Genomic DNA, 20,706 nt, shown 5'->3' with positions numbered 1-20,706 from the left:
CGCGACTTTGGTGCGAAAGTCGCGTACCGCATGGCCGACCCCACACAGGGATCGGGTCGGGTTTCATGAAACCCGACTGTGCCAAAAGTCGGCGACTTTTGAAAATGAACGATCCGTTTCGCTCAACCCTACTGGCCACTAATGAGTCATTATTAGCCATTAATGCATCAGTGTTGGTCATTGATGGGTCATAATTAGTCAATGATGGGTAAGTGATGGCCATTGATTGTTTTTTATTATATACGTAAGAATTGGCCATTGATGGATCATTGTTAGCCTTTGATGAGCCAGTGCTGGGTCAAGGTTGGCCTTTGTTGGCTCAAGGTTGGCCATTGCTGAAGAAGTGTTGGCCATTGATGGGTCATTATTAGCCATTGATTGGTCAGTACTAGCCATTAAAAGGTCAGTGTTAGCCATTGATGGGCAATTATTAGCCATTGATGGGTCAGTGTTGGCCATTGATGGGTCAGTATTGGCCATTGATTGGTTAATGGGTCACTAGTCATTGATAGGTCACTGTTGGTCACAGGTGGGTCATATTAGCCATTGATTTGGTCAGTGTCGACCATTAATGTGCCGGTGTTGGCCATTAATGGGTCAGTGTTGTCTATTAGTGGGTAAGAATTGGCCATTGTTGGGTCAGTGTTGGCCATTGGTTGGTAACAGTTGGTTGCGTAGATACCTGCCCATAGACAGAGAAAAAATAGTAGTGTGAGTATACTGTTGAAGTTGCTACACTCTTAGCCAAAAAAAAAAACTACAGTCATACCTAAATACATTTTTAAACATGCTAGGGATAAACAAATTAATGAGTAAATTGTTTTTCTAGAGAGGTTTACCTTTAATATTATGAAAGCGTTGGTTTAGATGAATACAGCACCATGACCTACTGACGTTCTTACACAAAACAATTCTAGCAGAAATGTAAAAAACAAAAAGCAAATCATTTTAAGTAAAAAAAAAGATATATCCGGCAATAGGCTGTTATCCCAGATTTACGCAAACACATCACTTTATAGAAGCTTTATGCCGCCTAAGAGAAAGAACACACGCAAATGAGGCCTTCTCTACAAAGAGCCCGGCTGTATTCTGCTCCGCTTGCTCTTTGCACATCAAAGACAAGAGTTTTAAATAATTGTACGTTGTTTCTCTTCGGGCAAAATGACTACCTTGATGTGAAATGTTATCACCTCAAACGTTAAATGTGTTTTATCACCATAATACAGATAGCACAAAAAGAAATACCGGATGCAAAAAGACATAAATGTCACTGTCTATTTGATGATTAGACAGCAAATATAGTCCAGTGCAATCTCACATAATAAGAGCATTTAATGGCTTATCCATGTTTTGCTGGATGCGGGCTAAGTTCATTATTACTAATTCTGAATTCTAACATTAACCTTTGTGGTACTCCAGCAGTTCTGCGTGCATCGTTAGCACAGGGGTATTATGAAGCCCCCCTCCCCCGGCACTGATGCAAAATCTCACAACTTCTTTTACTATTTATATTACTTCTGTTCTCTTAGGTTCTGGAATGGGGTGAAAAACGCTATCAGTGGGCACTTGGTTAAAATAATAGAAAAAAACTGCTACTTCCTCTCCCCATATCCATTGCTGCTGCTTAGCCACTGCTCCAGTGATTGTATACAGGCTGCAGTAGTGACATCATGACTACCGAGCCCGTCAACGCTGCAGCCAATCACTGAGCACAGAGGCTCTGATGATCTAGACAGCATCACCGTTGAGCTCATGATTGGCTGCAGTGGTCACATGCTCTGTAGTTGTGAAATGATTGCTGCAGTCTGTAAATATTCCCAGGACCAGCCGTGGAAAGCCAGCGATGAACCCAGATAAGGAAAGAAACAGCTCTGGCCGAAGGGTTGAAAAGATTATCCCTGGAAAACCACTTTAGAGAGAGCCTTTCACTGGACTTTTTTAATTTCAACTGATTACCTTTTTCAGATTTTTATTTTGTCTTCTGTGCCCTTCTGTTCCAACGTTATGCCCCCAGATAATGATGGTGCAATCCGCTATACGGTTCCGCAGATACAAGCTTTTTAATTTAGTAACAGTTTTACAGATCTTTACTAGGGGGTGTGGCTCACAGGATCCTCAGGGGCGTGTCTTCAGACTTCTCTGCTTAATTACCCTGTTAACAATACCCACTTGGTAAAAACTATAAAAATTCCCATAGTGTTTGTGCAACCTTATATAGTTGTAATTCCACCATTTAAGGGCTTTTTCGTTTCTTTAATCCAATGTGGACCATTATCAAATCCGAGGCCAAAGCAAAAGCCTGACAGTTATCACTAGAAAACAATTTAGAGACAATCACCAGCTTTAATAATGGACACCATGATTCATCTTCTCGTTTATAGGTGGTTCCCAGAATCAGCCCGATGGCTTCTTCTCTCCGGTAGATCATCTAGGGCTGTAAAAGAGATAAAAAGAGTAGCCAAGTACAATGGAAAGCCGGAAGAGGCTGAGAAGATAACACTGGAGGTATGTTCTACAATATTGTACATAAGTCCATAAAGTGTAATTGCTGATGCAAACCTATTAATCAAATTAGTTGCATGGCTCTCTGGTAATTAAACACTAATAAAAATGATCCCTCTGTTATAGGAAACCATTGTGCCAGTGTTGAGAAATCAAGCAACATGTAAATTAGCCTGAGAGACCATTGGGTCTTCTTTATTACTCCATGCAAGGTACCACCTTCCTCTCCTTGATTGACAGCTCCATTCTCTACTACTTCAAGCATTTTAATAACAATCAAGGAAAGAAAAGTGACGGTGGGTAGGGAGTAATGAAGAGGACTGATGATCTTGAAGTGCATTGTGACACCCCATTGCACTTCCAGACTGATTTTTTTTTTAAATGTTCAATTCTCACCATTGAAAAACTGGTTTAATACTATACAGCTATCACTTGTATTGTTGTCCAGTGACCCATACAGCTATACAACAGGTTTTATTAAATACATTTGATGCAGATAAAATTTGTGCTGAAGTTGTAGGAATCCGCCGAACCCGGAAAATTCAAACAACTCACTTTGTGTGAATCATCTAAAAATGCCACCACAATTTTACAGATTGCAGAAGATTGTATAAGCCAGAGAAGGCATGTTTGACATCAGCAGTGGCCAGCAGAGCTTCTCCATAAAGCTTTGAAGCTATAACATCACATGGCATAGCACAGCCAATCAGTAGCGACTATAGTAGTCTGTAAAAAAGCTGAGGCAGGAAATGCATGGGGGTAATCTTAATAGTGAGAGGCTCACAGCTTGGACATAGAGTTAGGAAGAGAAAGCCTAACAACACTGAACAAATTCTATAGAAGTGAAAAACAGTTACCATCCATGTACCCATAGTTATTAATTGGGCACCCCTGGCCAAAAATACTGCTATTGTGAACAGTTAAGCAAGTTGAAGATGAAATGATCTCTAAAAGGTCTAAAATTAAAGATGACATATTTCCTTTGTATTTTACGCAATAAATAAAATACAAACGAAATGTGTCATCTTTAATTTTAGACCTTTTAGAGATCATTTCATCTTCAACTTCCTTAACTGTTCACAATAGCAGTAAACTTTTGCATTTTCCCATTTTCCTTTTTTGTAATTTTTAAAATGTAAAAGATGAATATAATATATATATTTCAAAAATTACAAAAAAGGAAAATGGGAAGATGCAAAAGTTTGGGCACCTTTAGAGAGTTGTGTGCTCGAATAACTTTAACCAAGGTTTCAGACCTTAATTAGCATGTTAGGGTTATGGCTTGTTCGCTATCATCGTTAGGAAAGGCCATGTGATGCAAATTTCCCAGCTTTATAAAAAACAGCCTCCTCTAACCTTGTGCCAAAAAAACAGCAGCCATGGGTTCCTCTAAGCAGCTGCCTAGCACTCTGAAAATGAAAATGATGGAGGCCCACAAAGGCTATAAGAAGATAGCAAAGCATTTTCAAGTTATACTTTCCTAAAGGTACCTTCACACATAACGATATTGTTAACGATATCGTTGCTATTTGTGACGTAGCAACGATATCGTTAATGAAATCGTTATGTGTGACAGCGACCAACGATCAGGCCCCTGCTGTGCCATCGTTGGTCGCTGAATAAAGTCCAGAACTTTATTTCGTCGCTGGACTCCCTGGAGACATCGCTGGATCGGCGTGTGTGACACCGATCCAGCGATGTCTTCACTGGTAACCAGGGTAAACATCGGGTAACTAAGCGCAGGGCCGCGCTTAGTAACCCGATGTTTACCCTGGTTACCATGCTAAAAGTAAAAAAAAACAAACACTAGATACTTACCTAACGCTGTCTGTCCTCCAGCGCTGCGCTCTGCTTCTCTGCACTCCTCCTGTACTGGCTGTGAGCCGGAAAGCAGAGCGGTGACATCACCGCTCTGCTTTCCGGCTCCCAGCCAGTACAGGAGGAGAGCAGAGAAGCAGAGCGCAGCGCTGGAGGACAGACAGCGTTAGGTAAGTATCTAGTGTTTGTTTTTTTTTACTTTTAGCATGGTAACCAGGGTAAACATCGGGTTACTAAGCGCGGCCCTGCGCTTAGTTACCCGATGTTTACCCTGGTTACCGGCATCGTTGGTCGCTGGAGAGCTGTCTGTGTGACAGCTCTCCAGCGACCAAACAGCGACGCTGCAGCGATCCGAATCGTTGTCGGTATCGCTGCAGTGTCGCTTAATGTGAAGGGGCCATTAGTTTGAAATGTAATTAAGAAATGGCAGATAACAGGAACAGTGGAGGTCAAGATAAGGTCTGGAAGAAAAGCAAAATGTATGTGAGTGCTGCTCAAAGGATTGCTAGAGAAGCAAATCAGAACCCCCGCTTGACTTCAAAAGACGTACAGAAAAAATATAGTAGATTCTGGAGTTGTGGTACATTGTTCTTCTGTTCAGATGCACAAATATGGCCTTCATGGAACAGTCATCAGAAGAAAACCTCTCCTGCGTTCTCACCATTAAAATTCATCGTCAGAAGTATGCAAAAGAACATCTAAACAAACCTGATGCATTTTGGAAACAATCCTGTGGACTGATGTGGTTAAAATAGAACTCTTTGGATCAAAGGTATGTGTGGAGAAAATAGGGGACAGAATTTCAGGAAAAGAACATCTTGCCAACCATTAAGCATGGGGGTGGATCAATCCTGTTGTGTTGCAGCCAATGGCATAGGGAACATTTCACTGGTAGAGTGAAAAATGGATTTGATGAAATGTCAACAAATAGAATGAATAATAATAATCTTTATTTATATAGTGTCATCATATTTCACAGAGCTTTACAGTTTAACAGTTCATACACAAGTCATAAGTAACAACGGTAACAATAATACAATAATTAAAGCAAAATAAGACTACCCTGCCAGTGAGAGTTTACAATCTACAATGAGGTGGTGATGTGAGACAAAGTACAGGGACTTATTTACAACCAGATGGTGGCCCGATTCTAACGCATCAGGTATTCTAGAATATGCATGTCCACGTAGTATATTGCCCAGCCACGTAGTATATTGCCCAGCCACGTAGTATATTGCGCAGCCACGTAGTATATTGCCCAGTGACGTAGTATATTGGCCAGCCACGTAGTATATTGCCCAGTTTCGTAGTATATTGCCCAGCCATGTAGTATATTGCCCAGCCACATAGTATGTTGCGCAGCCATGTAGTATATCGCCCAGCTACGAAGTATATTGCCCAGCCACGTAGTATATTGCCCAGCTACGTAGTATATTGCCCAGCCACGTAGTATATTGCGCAGCCATGTAGTATATTGCCCAGTGATGTAGTATATTGGCCAGCCACGTAGTATACTTCCCAGCCACGTAGTATATTGCTCAGTGACGTAGCATATTGCACAGTGATGTAGTATACAGCACAGAACCACGTACTATATTGCCCAGCCACATAGTATATTGCCCAGCTACGTAGTATATTGCCCAGCAACGTAGTATATTGCCCAACTGCGTAGTATATTGCCCAGCTACGTAGTATATTGCCAAGCTACGTAGTATATTGCCCAGCCACGTAGTATATTGCGCAGCCACGTAGTATATTGCCCAGTGACGTAGTATATTGGCCAGCCACGTAGTATACTGCTCAGCCACATAGTATATTGCTCAGTGACGTAGTATATTGCACAGCGATGTAGTATACAGTACAGAGCCACATAGTATAATGCCCAGCCACGTAGAATATTGCCCAGTGACGTAGTATATTGCCCAGCCACGTAGTATATTGCCCAGCTACGTAGTAAATTGCCCAGCCACGTAGTATATTGTGCAGCCACGTAGTATATTGCCCAGTGACGTAGTATATTGGCCAGCCACGTAGTATACTGCCCAGCCACTTAGTATATTGCCCAGTGACGTAGTATATTGCCCAGCCACGTAGTATATTGCCCAGCCACGTAGTATATTGCCCAGTGACGTAGTATATTGCCCAGCCACGTAGTATATTGCCCAGTGACGTAGTATATTGCCCAGCCGGCGCGACCAATCAGCGACATTGGCGCAGGATTTAAATCACGAAGCACGATTGGTCGTGCCGGCTGGGCGTGACCAATCAGGGAAGTGGGATTTAAATCCCCAACCGGCGCGACCAATCAGCGACTTTGGCGCGGGATTTAAATCCCGCTTCCCTGATTGGCCACGCCCAGCCGGCGCGACCAATCAGCGACATTGGCGCGGGATTTAAATCACGAAGCGCGATTGGTCGCGCCGGCTGGGCGCGACCAATCAGGGAAGCGGGATTTAAATCCCGCGCCAATGTCGCTGATTATTTGCGCCGGCTGGGAGTGACCAATCAGGGACGCGGGATTTAAATCCCACGGCAATGTCGCTGATTGGTCGCGCCGGCTCGGCGTGACCAATCAGGGAAGCAGATTTAAATCCCACGGCAATGTCGCTGATTGGTCGCGCCGGCTCGGCGTGACCAATCAGGGAAGCAGATTTAAATCCCGCGCCAATGTCGCTGATTGGTTGCGCCGGCTGGGAGTGACCAATCAGGGACGTGGGATTTAAATCCCACGGCAATGTCGCTGATTGGTCGCGCCGGCTGGGCATGACCAATCAGGGAAGCGGGATTTAAATCCCGCGGCAATGTCGCTGATTGGTCGCGCCGGCTGGGCGCGACCAATCAGGGTAGCGGAATTTAAATCCCCAACCGGCGCGACCAATCAGCGACATTGGCGCGGGATTTAAATCCCGCTTCCCTGATTGGCCGCGCCCAGCCGGCGCGACCAATCAGCGACATTGGCGCGGGATTTAAATCACGAAGCGCGATTGGTCGCGCCGGCTGGGCGCGACCAATCAGGAAAGCGGGATTTAAATCCCGCGCCAATGTCGCTGATTGGTTGCGCCGGCTGGGAGTGACCAATCAGGGACGCGGGATTTAAATCCCACGGCAATGTCGCTGATTGGTCGCGCCGGCTGGGCGTGACCAATCAGGGTAGCGGAATTTAAATCCCCAACTGGCGCGACCAATCAGCGACATTGGCGCGGGATTTAAATCCCGCTTCCCTGATTGGCCGCGCCCAGCCGGCGCGACCAATCAGCGACATTGGCGCGGGATTTAAATCACAAAGCGCGATTGGTCGCGCCAGCTGGGCGCGACCAATCAGGGAAGCGGGATTTAAATCCCGCGCCAATGTCGCTGATTGGTTGCGCCGGTTTGGCGCGACCAATCAGGGAAGCGGAATTTAAATCCCCAACCGGCGCGACCAATCAGCGACTTTGGCGCGGGATTTAAATCCCGCTTCCCTGATTGGCCGCGCCCAGCCGGCGCGACCAATCAGCGACATTGGCGCGGGATTTAAATCATGAAGCGCGATTGGTCGCGCCGGCTGGGCGCGACCAATCAGGGAAGCGGGATTTAAATCCCGCGCCAATGTCGCTGATTGGTTGCGCCGGCTGGGAGTGACCAATCAGGGACGCAGGATTTAAATCCCGCGGCAATGTCGCTGATTGGTCGCGCCGGCTGGGCGCGACCAATCAGGGAAGCGGGATTTAAATCCCGTGGCAATGTCGCTGATTGGTCCTGCCGGCTGGGCGTGACCAATCAGGGAAGTGGGATTTAAATCCCGCGGCAATGTCGCTGATTAGTCGCGCCGGCTGGGTGTGACCAATCAGGGAAGCAGGATTTAAATCTCGCGGCAATGTCGCTGATTGGTTGCGTCGGCTGGGCGCGACCAATCAGCGAAGTGGTGGGACCGGAGCATTGCGAGCAGGGCCGGTCACTCCCTGATTGCAGGGGAGTAGGGAGCGGCCGGACTGTGCCGGTCACTCACAAGAGTGCATTGCGGTCTCACGAGATGATGACGTAGTGGTCTCGCGAGACCGCAAGTCATCATCTCTCGAGACCGCAATGCATGGACCCGAGCATCACGAAGAGCGGGAAAGGCCTGGGCTGCATCCGGGGGCCGACGGACGGTCAGTATATGATGATTTTTTATTTTTTTTATTTTTTTAACATTGGATCTTTTTACTACTGATGCTGCATAGGCAGCATCAATAGTAAAAAAGTTGGTCACACAGGGTTAATAGCAGCGTTAATGGAGTGCATTATACCGCGGTCCATTAGCACTGCCATTAGCGCTGCCATTAACCCTGGGTGAGGGCTGACTGGAGGGGAGTACGGAGTGGGCACTGACTGTGGGGAGGAGTGTGCCGGTCGCTGATTGGTTGTGGCTGTTTTGCCACGACCAATCAGCGACTTGGGATTTCCGTGACAGACAGAAGGACAGACGGAAGTGACCCTTAGACAATTATATAGTAGATGTAGATGAATGTAAAAAAGCTGAAGTAGAAAAGAGGATGGCTTCTACAAATGGATAATGGTCCTAAACACACGTCAAAATCCACAATAAACTACATCAAAAGGAGCAAGTTGAAGGTCTTACACTGGCCATCACAGTCCCGTGATCTGAGCATCATTGAGACTCTGTGGCAAGACCTCAAAATATCAGTGCATGCAAGATAACCCAGGAATCTCACAGAACTGGAAGAATGTTCCAAGGAAGAATGGATGAAAATCCCTCAAACAAGAATTGTAAGACTCTTGATTGACTACAAAAAGCGTTTACAAGCTGTGATACTTGCAAAAGGGGGTGCTACTAGGTACTAACCATGCAGGGAGCCCAAACTTTTGCATGGGCCCATTTCCCTTTTTGCAATTTTTAAAATTGAAAAGATGAATATGTACAATATATATACATCTTAGCCTAAAATACAAAGGAAATGTGTCACCTTTAACTTTAGACCTTTTAGAGATAATTTCATCTTCAACTTGCTCAACTGTTCACAATAACGGTAATTTTGACCAGCGGTGCCCAAACTTTTACATTCCACTGTAACTGTTTTAGTAAATACCTGTAACATTTCCGGGACACTTTTTTTTTTTAGATATGTTCCACTCCTCTTTTGTGCCTCTTGAAGATGTATTATCATTGTGGAGGATGTCCTATACAGACACTAACCAGTCAGTGGTGACAGTGTTGGTCTGTTTGGTACACACCTCATTAATAATGCTAATACCCAGTTATTAATTAATTCATGCATTTCCAAAAACGGATGAGTTCCATGAAAAGTTGACCCAAGATTGCTCTAGACTACCAGTGTTTACCATCAATATCATCCAAACTGAAAACATATAGCGATACAAAAGTATCTCATAACTATATCAATAACTGACCAAAATGAACAAATGCTGGACACTGCACCAGAATATGTACCCTTAAAGAGACTTGGAGTGCAGAATCCAGAGTATGATGTAAAAAACTAGATTTTTTTTATTGATTACATGACATAACAATACTTAGGCTGGTTTCACATTTGCGTTTTTTTGGGTGCATTTTTGCGGTAAAAAACGCCAAAAAAACGCATGGTGAAAAAACGCATGTAAATGCGTGCAAACGCTGCGTTTTTTTGATGCATGCGTTTTTGCATGTGGTGAAAAAAACGCGGCGTTTTGACATGCTGAGAAATGTCTGACAGCTGCCAATCATCAAAATAAAGTAAAAAACCCAGTAGAAACAGAAATAGTTAGGGTTATGGTTAGGGGTAGGGGTAGGGTTAGGGGTAGGGATCATAACCCTAACCCTAAAGGGATCCTAACCCTAACCATAAAGGGATTAGGGTTAGGGTTAGGGTTAGGGGTAGGGTTAGGGTTAGGGTTACGATCCCTTAGGGGTAGGGTTAGGGGTAGGGGTAGGGTTAGGGGTAGGGTTAGGGTTAGGTTTAGGATCCCTTAGGGGTAGGGTTAGGGGTAGGGTTAGGGGTAGGGTTAGGGTTAGGATCCCTTAGGGTTAGGGTTAGGGGTAGGGTTAGGGGTAGGGTTAGGATCCCTTTATCACCTTTATGTTGGGGGGTGGCATATTAGTGTTTTCTGTTTTTTTAATAAAAAAAGCATGCGTTTTTTAACGCAAAAAACGCATGCACCAAAAAACGCATGCGTCCCCATTGACTCCAATGTATTTTTTGACCCAAAAAAAACGCATGAAAACGCATGCGTTTTTTTTGGTCCAAAAAACGCTTGTAAAAATACTACAAGTAGCATTTTAGAAAATGAACGCATGCAGTAAAAAAACGCATGCGTTGCAAAACGCGACCAAACGCGTACACAAAAAAACGCATGCGTTTTCAATGTTAAATATAGGGAAAAAAACGCATGCGTTTTTTTGAAAAAAAACGCTGCAGACAAAAACGCAAGTGTGAAACCACCCTTAGTACAATAAATACATAAAAAAACAGCAGTTTAAGACGATGGCACACGGTGTCACAGAGCTACTACAAATCCACACAATTAGTAGCAGGTATGGGAATAAAGATAAGTAGATAATAATAGTTGGAGCCAACAATGGTGGTGGTAGGAACTGCTAAGTAAAAATCAAAAGTAGACCATCAAAGTACATGGGTCCTAAGGTCACATATGGAGAAATGCAGCATGGTGGCTCAGTGGTTAGCACTGCAGCACTGGAGTCCTGGCTTCAAATCCCACCAAGGACAACATCTGCAAGGAGTTTGTATGTTCTCCCCATGTTTGTGTGGGTTTCCTCCTGGTTCTCTGGTTTGATCCCACATTCCAAAGACATACTGATAGAGAGTGCAGATTGTGAGCCCCATCCGGGACAGCGATGATAATGTGTGCAAACGGTAAAGCGCTGTGGAATATGTTAGCGCTATATAAAAATAAGGATTATTAAAAGTGCCAAATGTTTATAATAAAGGCTCCCCAGTATTTAATTATATTGGTATAGCATGATGATTGCAAAAACATAACAACAATAAGGCTGTGTGTCCACGTTCCGGATTTTTCGCGTTTTTTTCCGCTATAAAAACGCGATAAAACCGCAAAAAAAACACTCACATTAAGCATCCTATTAAAAGAATGCAATCCGCATTTTGTATGCACATGCTGCGTTTTTTTCCTGAGCGGAAACTCATTCCGGAAAAAAAGCAGCATGTTCATTAATTTGCGGAATCGCTGGGATTTTGCACACATAGGAATGCATTGATCCGCTTACTTCCCGCATGTGGCTATGCCCACCATGCGGGAAGTAAGCGGATCATGTGCGGATGGTACCCTGGGTGGAGGAGAGGAGACTCTCCTCCACGGACTGGGCACCATATAATTGTTAAAAAAAAAAGAATTAAAATAAAAAATCATGATATTCTCACCTTCTGATGGCCCCTGGAGTCCTCCCGCCTCTCAGCGGTGCACGCGGCGCCTTCCGTTCCCAGGGATGCTGTGTGCGAAGGACCTGCGATGACGTCGCGGTGACTTTTTATCTTGATTCCCATACCTGCTACTAATTGTGTGGATTTGTAGTAGCTCTCTGACACCGTGTGCCATCGCCTTTAACTGCTTGTTTTTTATGTATTTATTGTAATACTAGATGGTGGCCCGATTCTAACGCATCGGGTATTCTAGAGTATGTACAGTTAGGGCCAGAAATATTTGGACAGTGACACAAGTTTTGTTATTTTAGCTGTTTACAAAAACATGTTCAGAAATAAAATTATATATGTAATATGGGCTGAAAGTGCACACTCCCAGCTGCAATATGATAGTTTCCACATCCAAATCGGAGAAAGGGTTTAGGAATCATAGCTCTGTAATGCATAGCGTCCTCTTTTTCAAGGGACCAAAAGTAATTGGACAATGGACTCTAAGGGCTGCAATTAACTCTGAAGGCGTCTCCCTCGTTAACCTGTAATCAATGAAGTAGTTAAAAGGTCAGGGGTGGATTCCAGGTGTGTGGTTTTGCATTTGGAAGCTGTTGCTGTGAGCAGACAACATGCGGTCAAAGGAACTCTCAATTGAGGTGAAGCAGAACATCCTGAGGCTGAAAAAAAAGAAAAAATCCATCAGAGAGATAGCAGACATGCTTGGAGTAGCAAAATCAACAGTTGGGTACATTCTGAGAAAAAAGGAATTGACTGGTGAGCTTGGGAACTCAAAAAGGCCTGGGCGTCCACGGATGTGTTGTGAATTCTGTGCCTGAATTCACTCCTGTGGTCACAAGTGGTACTGCAGCTTCTGAGCTTCCTCCCTCAGGTGTTCTGGTGAGCTCGTTAACTGCTTCATTACTTAACTCCGCCTGATGCTGCTATCCTTGCTCCTTGTCAATGTTTCAGTGTTGGATCTGAGCTTCTCCTGATTGTTCCTGTGACCTGCTGCTCCGTATAGCTAAGTGCTTTTTGCTTTTTTGTTGCTTTTTTTCTGTCCAGCTTGTCTTTTGTTTTGCTGGAAGCTCTGAGACGCAAAGGGTGTACCGCCGTGCCGTTAGTTCGGCACGGTGGGTTTTTTTTTGCCCCCTTTGCGTGGTTTTGCTTTAGGGTTTTTTGTAGACTGCAAAGTTCGCTTTACTGTCCTCGCTCTGTCCTAGAATATCGGGCCCCACTTTGCTGAATCTATTTCATCCCTACGTTTTGTCTTTTCATCTTACTCACAGTCATTATATGTGGGGGGCTGCCTTTTCCTTTGGGGAATTTCTCTGGGGCAAGTCAGGCCTATTTTTCTATCTTCAGGCTAGCTAGTTTCTTAGGCTGTGCCGAGTTGCCTAGGTAGTTGTTAGGCGCAATCCACAGCCGCTTTTAGTTGTGTTTAGGATAGGATCAGGTGTGCAGTCTACAGAGTTTCCACGTCTCAGAGCTCGTTCTTGTATTTTTGGGTATTTGTCAGATCACTGTGTGCGCTCTGATCGCTAAGCACACTGTGTTTCTGGATTGCCTTCATAACACCTGTCATTAGCAAACAGAACACGGATGACAACAGTGGTGGATGATCGCCGCATACTTAATTTGGTGAAGAAGAACCCGTTCACAACATCAACTGAAGTCCAGAACACTCTCAGTGAAGTAGGTGTATCTGTCTCTAAGTCAACAGTAAAGAGAAAACTCCATGACAGTAAATACAAAGGGTTCACATCTAGATGCAAACCATTCATCAATACCAAAAATAGACAGGCCAGAGTTAAATTTGCAGAAAAACACCTCAAGAAGCCAGCTCAGTTCTGGAAAAGTATTCTATGGACAGATGAGACAAAGATCAACCTGTACCAGAATGATGGGAAGAAAAAAGTTTGGAGAAGAAAGGGAACGGCACATGATCCAAGGCACACCACATCCTCTGTAAAACATGGTGGAGGCAACGTGATGGCATGGGCATGCATGGCTTTCAATGGCACTGGGTCACTTGTGTTTATTGATGACATAAGAGCAGACAAGAGTAGCCGGATGAATTCTGAAGTGTACCGGGATATACTTTCAGCCCAGATTCAGCCAAATGCTGCAAAGTTGATTGGACGGCGCTTCATAGTACAGATGGACAATGACCCCAAACATACAGCCAAAGCTACCCAGGAGTTCATGAGTGCCAAAAAGTGGAACATTCTGCAATGGCCAAGTCAATCTCCAGATCTAAACCCAATTGAGCATGCATTTCACTTGCTCAAAGCCAGACTTAAGACGGAAAGACCCACAAACAAGCAAGACCTGAAGGCTGCGGCTGTAAAGGCCTGGCAAAGCATTAAGAAGGAGGAAACCCAGCGTTTGGTGATGTCCATGGGTTCCAGACTTAAGGCAGTGATTGCCTCCAAAGGATTTGCAACAAAATATTGAAAATAAAAATATTTTGTTTGGGTTATGTTTATTTGTCCAATTACTTTTGACCTCCTAAAATGTGGAGTGTTTGTAAAAAAATGTGTACAATTCCTACATTTTCTAAATGTGTACAATTCCTACATTTTCTATCAGATATTTTTGTTCAACCCTTCAAATTAAACGTTACAATCTGCACTTGAATTCTGTTGTAGAGGTTTCATTTCAAATCCAATGTGGTGGCATGCAGAGCCCAACTCGCGAAAATTGTGTCACTGTCCAAATATTTCTGGCCCTAACTGTATGTAGTTTATTTATGAAGATTTTAGAATAATACAATGAATTCACAGAATTCAGCTGGCCGGGCGCGACCAATTAGCAAAGCGTGGTTCAAATCCCACGCCAATTTGCGGCCGGACTGCACCTGTCACTGATTGTTTGCGGCCGGCCATGTAGTCTATAGCACAGCCACATAGTATATTGCACAGCCACGTAGTATATAACACAGCCACGTATTATATTACACAGCCCATGTAGTATATAGCACAGCCACGTAGTATAATGCACAGCCAAGTAGTATATTGCACAGCCACGAAGTATATTGCACAGCCACATAGTATATTGCTCAGCCACATAGTATATTGCACAGCCACGTAGTATATTGCACAGTCCACGTAGTATATAGCACAGTCCATGTAGTATATAGCACAGCCACGTAGTATATTGCACAGCCGATGCAGTATATTGCAGAGCCGATGCAGTATATAACACAGCCCACGCAGTATATAGCACAACCCATGCAGTATATTACACAGCCACGTGCTATATTACACAGCCCACGTAGTATATAACACAGCCCACGCAGTATATAGCAATGTGGGCACCATATCCCTGTTAAAAAAAAGAATTAAAATAAAAAATAGTTATATACTCACCCTCTGACGGCCCCCGGATCCAGCCCAGGTCTTTCCCACTCCTCCCACGTCGCTCCGGTCCCAAGCGGCAATAACACGTGATGATGTAGCGGTCTCACGAGACCGTGACTTCATCTCCTGTCATTGCCGCAATGCATTCTGGGGACCGGAGCGGCACGCGAGAAGTGGGATAGGCCTGGGCTGGATCCGGTTGCCGTTAGAGGGTGAGTATATAATGATTTTTTTTTTTAGCATTATATGTTTTTACTATTGATGCTGCATAAGCAGCATCAATAGTAAAACGTTGGTCACACAGAGGGTTAATGGCGCGTTAACGGACTCCCTTACACCGCATTAGGCCACAGTGTAAGGCAGTCCGGTTAACGCTATGTGGGCGCTGACTGGGGCGGAGTAGGGAGGGGGCACTGACTGCAGGGGAGTAGTGAGGGGCCAATTCCCGGCTGGACTGTGCCGGTCGCTGATTGGTCGCGGCCTTGGGTCGCGACCAATCAGTGACAAGGGATTTCCGTGACAGACAGACAGACGGAAGTGACCCTTAGTGTTGTGAATTCTGTGGCAGAGCTCCCTCCTGTGGTCACAAGTGGTACTTCGGCTGGTTCTCTCTGTGAGCTTCCGTTGGTGGAGGAAAGTGGTACTGCGGCTTCTGAGTTTCCTTCCTCAGGTGATGTGGTGAAGTCGTTAGGTGCTGCTCTATTTAACTCCACCTAGTGCTTTGATCCTGGCCTCCAGTCAATGTTCTAGTTTTGGACCTGTTTCCTCCTGGATCGTTCCTGTGGCCTGCTGCTCTGCATAGCTAAGTTCCTCTTTGCTATTTGTTTGCTGTTTTTTTCTGTCCAGCTTGTCAATTTGTTTTTTACTGCTTGCTGGAAGCTCTGGGACGCAGAGGGTGTACCTCCGTGCCGTTAGTTCGGTACGGAGGGTCTTTTTGCCCCCTTTGCGTGGTTTTTGTAGGGTTTTGTGTTGACTGCAAAGTTACCTTTCCTATCCTCGCTCTGTTCAGAAAGTTGGGCCTCACTTTGCTAAATCTATTTCATCTCTACGTTTGTCTTTTCATCTTAACTCACAGTCATTATATGTGGGGGCTGCCTTTTCCTTTGGGGTATTTCTCTGAGGCAAGGTAGGCTTATTTTCTATCTTCAGGCTAGCTAGTTTCTCAGGCCGTGCCGAGTTGCATAGGGAGCGTTAGGCGCAATCCACGGCTGCCTTTAGTGTGGTTGGAGAGGATTAGGGATTGCGGTCAACAGAGTTCCCACGTCTCAGAGCTCGTTCTTGTTTTTTGGGTTATTGCCAGGTCACTGTATGCTGACCTCTATGTCCATTGTGGTACTGAATTACCTTTCATAACACCTTAGACAATTATATAGTAGAAGTATTGTTATGTCATGTAATAAATAAAAAATCTTGTTTTTTTACATCATACTGTGGATTCTGTACTCCAAGTCATTTTTAGCATACATTCAGGTATTTACTAAACTAGACATGTCAAAAAATCTGACAGCAAGGGCTCGTGTACTTGACCGTAAAAATCAGACGAGTGCTGTCTGTTGTTTTGGCAGATAGTATTCGTCTCCATGTTATTCAATGACACCGTGCACATATTAGCTTTTTGGCCTCCGTTAATTGGATGACACTAGCCCACTCATGTCTATGGGCCGCGGAAAACATCAGACTGCATTTGGATGACGTCTGAGGGCATTACAATTTTCAAGGACAGACTGAATGGACATGATGGAGGAACTTTATTTTTCTCCAAATCCGAGAAAATTGGATCACACTGTGATGAAACTCTAATCAGAGTTGGCTAAGCATAATCGGGCCGATTTTCTCGAATGAGAGAAAATCGGTGATATGACCCTACCGTAACCTCATCCACCAGCAGTATCTGTGCCAGTATGGCATCCTCTGTTCTGAGCTGTTGAATTCTGATCTGTCTGATGGTTCTGTACAGACTTATATATGAGGCATTATCAGATATTCTCTTCCCATGGAAAAAGTGTCCAGAACAGCCGATATAATCAAAGTCAAAACGAGCAAAAAACTGCAACCAATCTGATCCTTTTGTGTTGTTGCATTGTACGATTGTGAAGTACTAGCCGGCATTACAGATCTTTCTCCAGAATGTGATCTCTTGGGTCTTCTAATCATCTTATTCATTCTCACAATAGTCGCTGAAGGCTGACATGACGAAGGAGATGGCTTGTAGCAATTCATCCTACACAGTTATGGATTTGGTTCGGACTAGCACAGTGCGGAGAATTTCATTCGCCTTGAGCTCTGTATGGTAAGAAGACATTACCCGGTGTCAGGAATTGAGAAAAATGCGCATTTCTTACTGTGGAAGTTCCACTCAGTTTAAGGTCAATGATAATGTCTCTTTATATACAGGGCTATTCTGTAGCAATAGTAATAGAAAATACCACTTAGCCAGATCAGCAACAAGGGGTAGTAAAGGTCATCTTCTAGCATGCAGTTACTGAGTTAACACAGGCGTAATTTTAGGAAATGCAAAAATGCATTTTTAACCCCTTGCAGTCATCCGCCGTCCATATGCAGTCAGTAGCAGGTGTGTGTCATAGCCGGGACCTGCCTCGAACAACCGCTGGAAGCGCGAAGCTTCAAAAGAGACCATCATTTTTACTATATACAGCCATGCTGTGACAACAGCTGACTATAGTACAAGAGATCAGATGATCGCATGTTCGTGTCCCCTAAGGGGTCTAACAAGTACAGTAAAAAAAAAAAGAAAAGTTTTTAAAAATATAAAAAAAAACGTTTATATCGCCCACCTTTTTCCTCCATAAAGAGAATAATAAAAATAAACACACATACTGTATGTTGTATTGCCACAGTCCTATCTATCAAAATATAAAAGTAATTAACATGATATCGCAAATGGAAAAAATTAAAGAATGGCAAAATTACAATTTTTGGTCCCTGCAATACCACAAAAAAATGCTCTAGCAAACGATAAAACTGTCATAGCCATCTGAAAATTGTACCAATAAAAGTCATCTTGCCCTGCAAAAAAAAAAAAAAAGCCATCAATCAAACAGCTCCATCGGCTGAAGAATGAAAACATGTTTATGTGGACAGAAAAAAAAAAAGTTATGGCTTTGGGAAAAAGGGGAGCAAAAAACGAAAGTGCAAAAATTATAAATTGGCTGTTTCGGGAAGGGGTTAAGGGAAACGGTCACTATAAATAAGTATCGTTTTTTACCAGATGGTATTGCCCTATTATGCGTTCCTCACGTACATCTCCAGAGCTTCTCACATCTTTTTTAAGTTTCAATGACAATAACAGGTTTGGTGCCTTCAATGAAGAAACTAAAACATTACAACAGCATCCACAAACGCGAGGAGGATCTCCTAACTGAAGGTTACTTAGTACAAAATTTCTTTACTCACCACCGTCTTCTATTGTCCAGGTTCTCCACAAGTTTTGCCTACTACGGCTTGGCAATGGACCTTCAGAAATTTGGAGTCAGCATATATCTCATTCAGGTCATTTTTGGAGCTGTGGATTTTCCAGCCAAGCTAATTTCCACCACAAGCATGATCTATATTGGACGAAGGGTCACGCAGTTTTTCTCCCTCGCCCTTGGGGGAATGGCAATATTGGCAAACATTTTTGTGCCGGATGGTAAGAAAACATTCATCCATCTCCTCAAAACTCATCTCTCATGGAAAGTCCTATTAATGTTGGGGGTTTATTTTTTATTTTCAGACCTTCAAATATTGAGGACTAGCTTGGCAGTATTTGGAAAAGGATGCTTGGCCGCTTCATTTAGTTGTGTTTTTCTTTACACCACAGAATTGTACCCTACAGTCATCAGGTAGGTTTTTATAGCAGAAGGGACGCCTAAGTTATACATTCACGCATTCGTAACTTTAAAGGGAACCTGTCAGTTAATTAATGCTGCCCAAATTATGGGCAGAATAAAGAAGAGACTGGCTGCATTCATAGCAATGCTTCAGAATTTCACAGAAAATATAGTTTAGAGATCCAGCTGAGGACCAGGTACGGACTGGGGCTGAAATTCAGTCCTGGCATTTGAAATCACAGAGGCCCATGTTGTCCCCGACCCTATGAACCAGATGGGATATATTACTAATATTACCCTGGATGGAGGAAAGGAGGATTTTCTACAAGACCAATATTTCTAATGATACCCGTGGCTGCTGGGGTAAGTGACGGAGTCAGCGACTTTGTGCTCCATCACAACAGTTAACAGTGTGGGTGTCTTGAGAGCACCGATTCTGTTAACAGCATAGCAGACAAGGCAGCCCATGACCAGACAGGCCCTTCTGGAATTTGCCAGAATTGCCAAATGGCCAGTCCGGCCCTGCTGGGGATTATAGGGAGAGACTTGAGTAGACAGGAGCCTCCCTCAGCCAACTTTTCCCTGCTCCGCCCTGGTTGATTGACAGGTCTCACCCATGTGTATACAGAGGGAGAGACCCATCAATCACCTCGAGCAGTGTCGGGAGAAGCTAGCCAGGGCGGCACCAGACTACTTTGATCTCTCACTATAGTCCCCAGCTGGATCTTCAAACTATGTTATGTTTTCTCTAAAAGTCCAGAACATTTCTTAGAAAACTATGCCTGGCTGAAATTGCGGAGAGCATACCATGGGCTGCCAGGCTCTGATTCACACTGCCCATGGTATGGGCAGCATGAGTAGACTGACAAATAAATAGATCTACAGATTAAAAGGAAGGGGATTAAGAGGAAGCTTCCTGTAGATTGCATAAAATTGAGCTACCCCACTAGAAGATTCTACGGTTACATCTGCGACCATAACATGGTTACATCTGCGACCAGGGCCCGGACTGTCCATCTGGCCATCTGGCAAATGCCAGAAGGGCCTGTCTGGTCATGGGCGGCCTTGTCTGCTACATTGTTAACAGAATAGGTGTTCTCAAGATTCCCATACTGTTAAGAGTTGTGATGGAGCACAAAGTCGCTGACTCAGTCACTTACCCCAGCAGACCACGGGTATCATTAGAAATATTGGTCTTGTAGTAAATCTTCATTTCCTCCATCCAGGGTAATATTAGTGATATATCCCAACTGGTTCATGGGGACGAGGACAACATGGACCTGTGTGATTTCAGATGCTAGGTCTGAATTTCAGCCCCAGTGCGTACCTGTCTGCAGCCATAACATGTAGCAGTTAGATAACTGAGCCTTTGGTTTGTTTCGAAGACTTTCTCTACACGATTGTGAAGCTCCTCGTGTGCATGCAATGGTTTATTGCGAATTTTCATTACACAGTGCAAAGTATAGATTTTTTAAAAAGTTGCTTTAGATATTACCAAACTCTAGAGACTCGGATGTAACGTTCTAGAATAAAAAAATGATATAGTTATATAAGCAATCAAAGCCACTTCATCAAAATCATCTGACGCCGCGTGATTGAAAATCTTAATGATTATAGCTAAGGTGCGCTCTTTGCAGATTGTGATGCTCATGATAACATTTTCATGTGCTAACTACTAAGAAAATGAACAGAAATATACACTAGATGTCTCTAGAAGATACATTATTTGATTTTATTTACCGATATATATTACACTGGGCAGTAAACAGATTGTATATAACTTTGTGTGTATGAGTATTTAAAATACACATGAGAATATTTGAAGAAAAA

At 43.9% G+C, this 20,706-nt stretch overlaps 1 protein-coding gene across 1 annotated transcript in view; it reads left to right on the top strand.

The window, feature by feature from the left end:
* The window catches only part of LOC138648741 (solute carrier family 22 member 6-A-like), a 58,879-nt gene that overhangs the window by 26,460 nt on the left and 11,713 nt on the right, over positions 1–20,706 (top strand). The window contains exons 6-9 of the mRNA XM_069738591.1: positions 2,382–2,505; positions 17,221–17,336; positions 18,481–18,695; positions 18,780–18,888. Coding sequence (XP_069594692.1) covers positions 2,382–2,505; positions 17,221–17,336; positions 18,481–18,695; positions 18,780–18,888 — 564 coding nt within the window. The remainder of the gene's footprint in view (positions 1–2,381; positions 2,506–17,220; positions 17,337–18,480; positions 18,696–18,779; positions 18,889–20,706) is intronic.

This window comes from Ranitomeya imitator, chromosome 9 (genome assembly GCF_032444005.1).
Source record: "Ranitomeya imitator isolate aRanImi1 chromosome 9, aRanImi1.pri, whole genome shotgun sequence".
In the NCBI taxonomy this organism is placed as follows: domain Eukaryota; kingdom Metazoa; phylum Chordata; class Amphibia; order Anura; family Dendrobatidae; genus Ranitomeya; species Ranitomeya imitator.
Note: the sequence above shows the minus strand (reverse complement) of the source record. Positions and strands in the feature narration are given on the sequence as shown.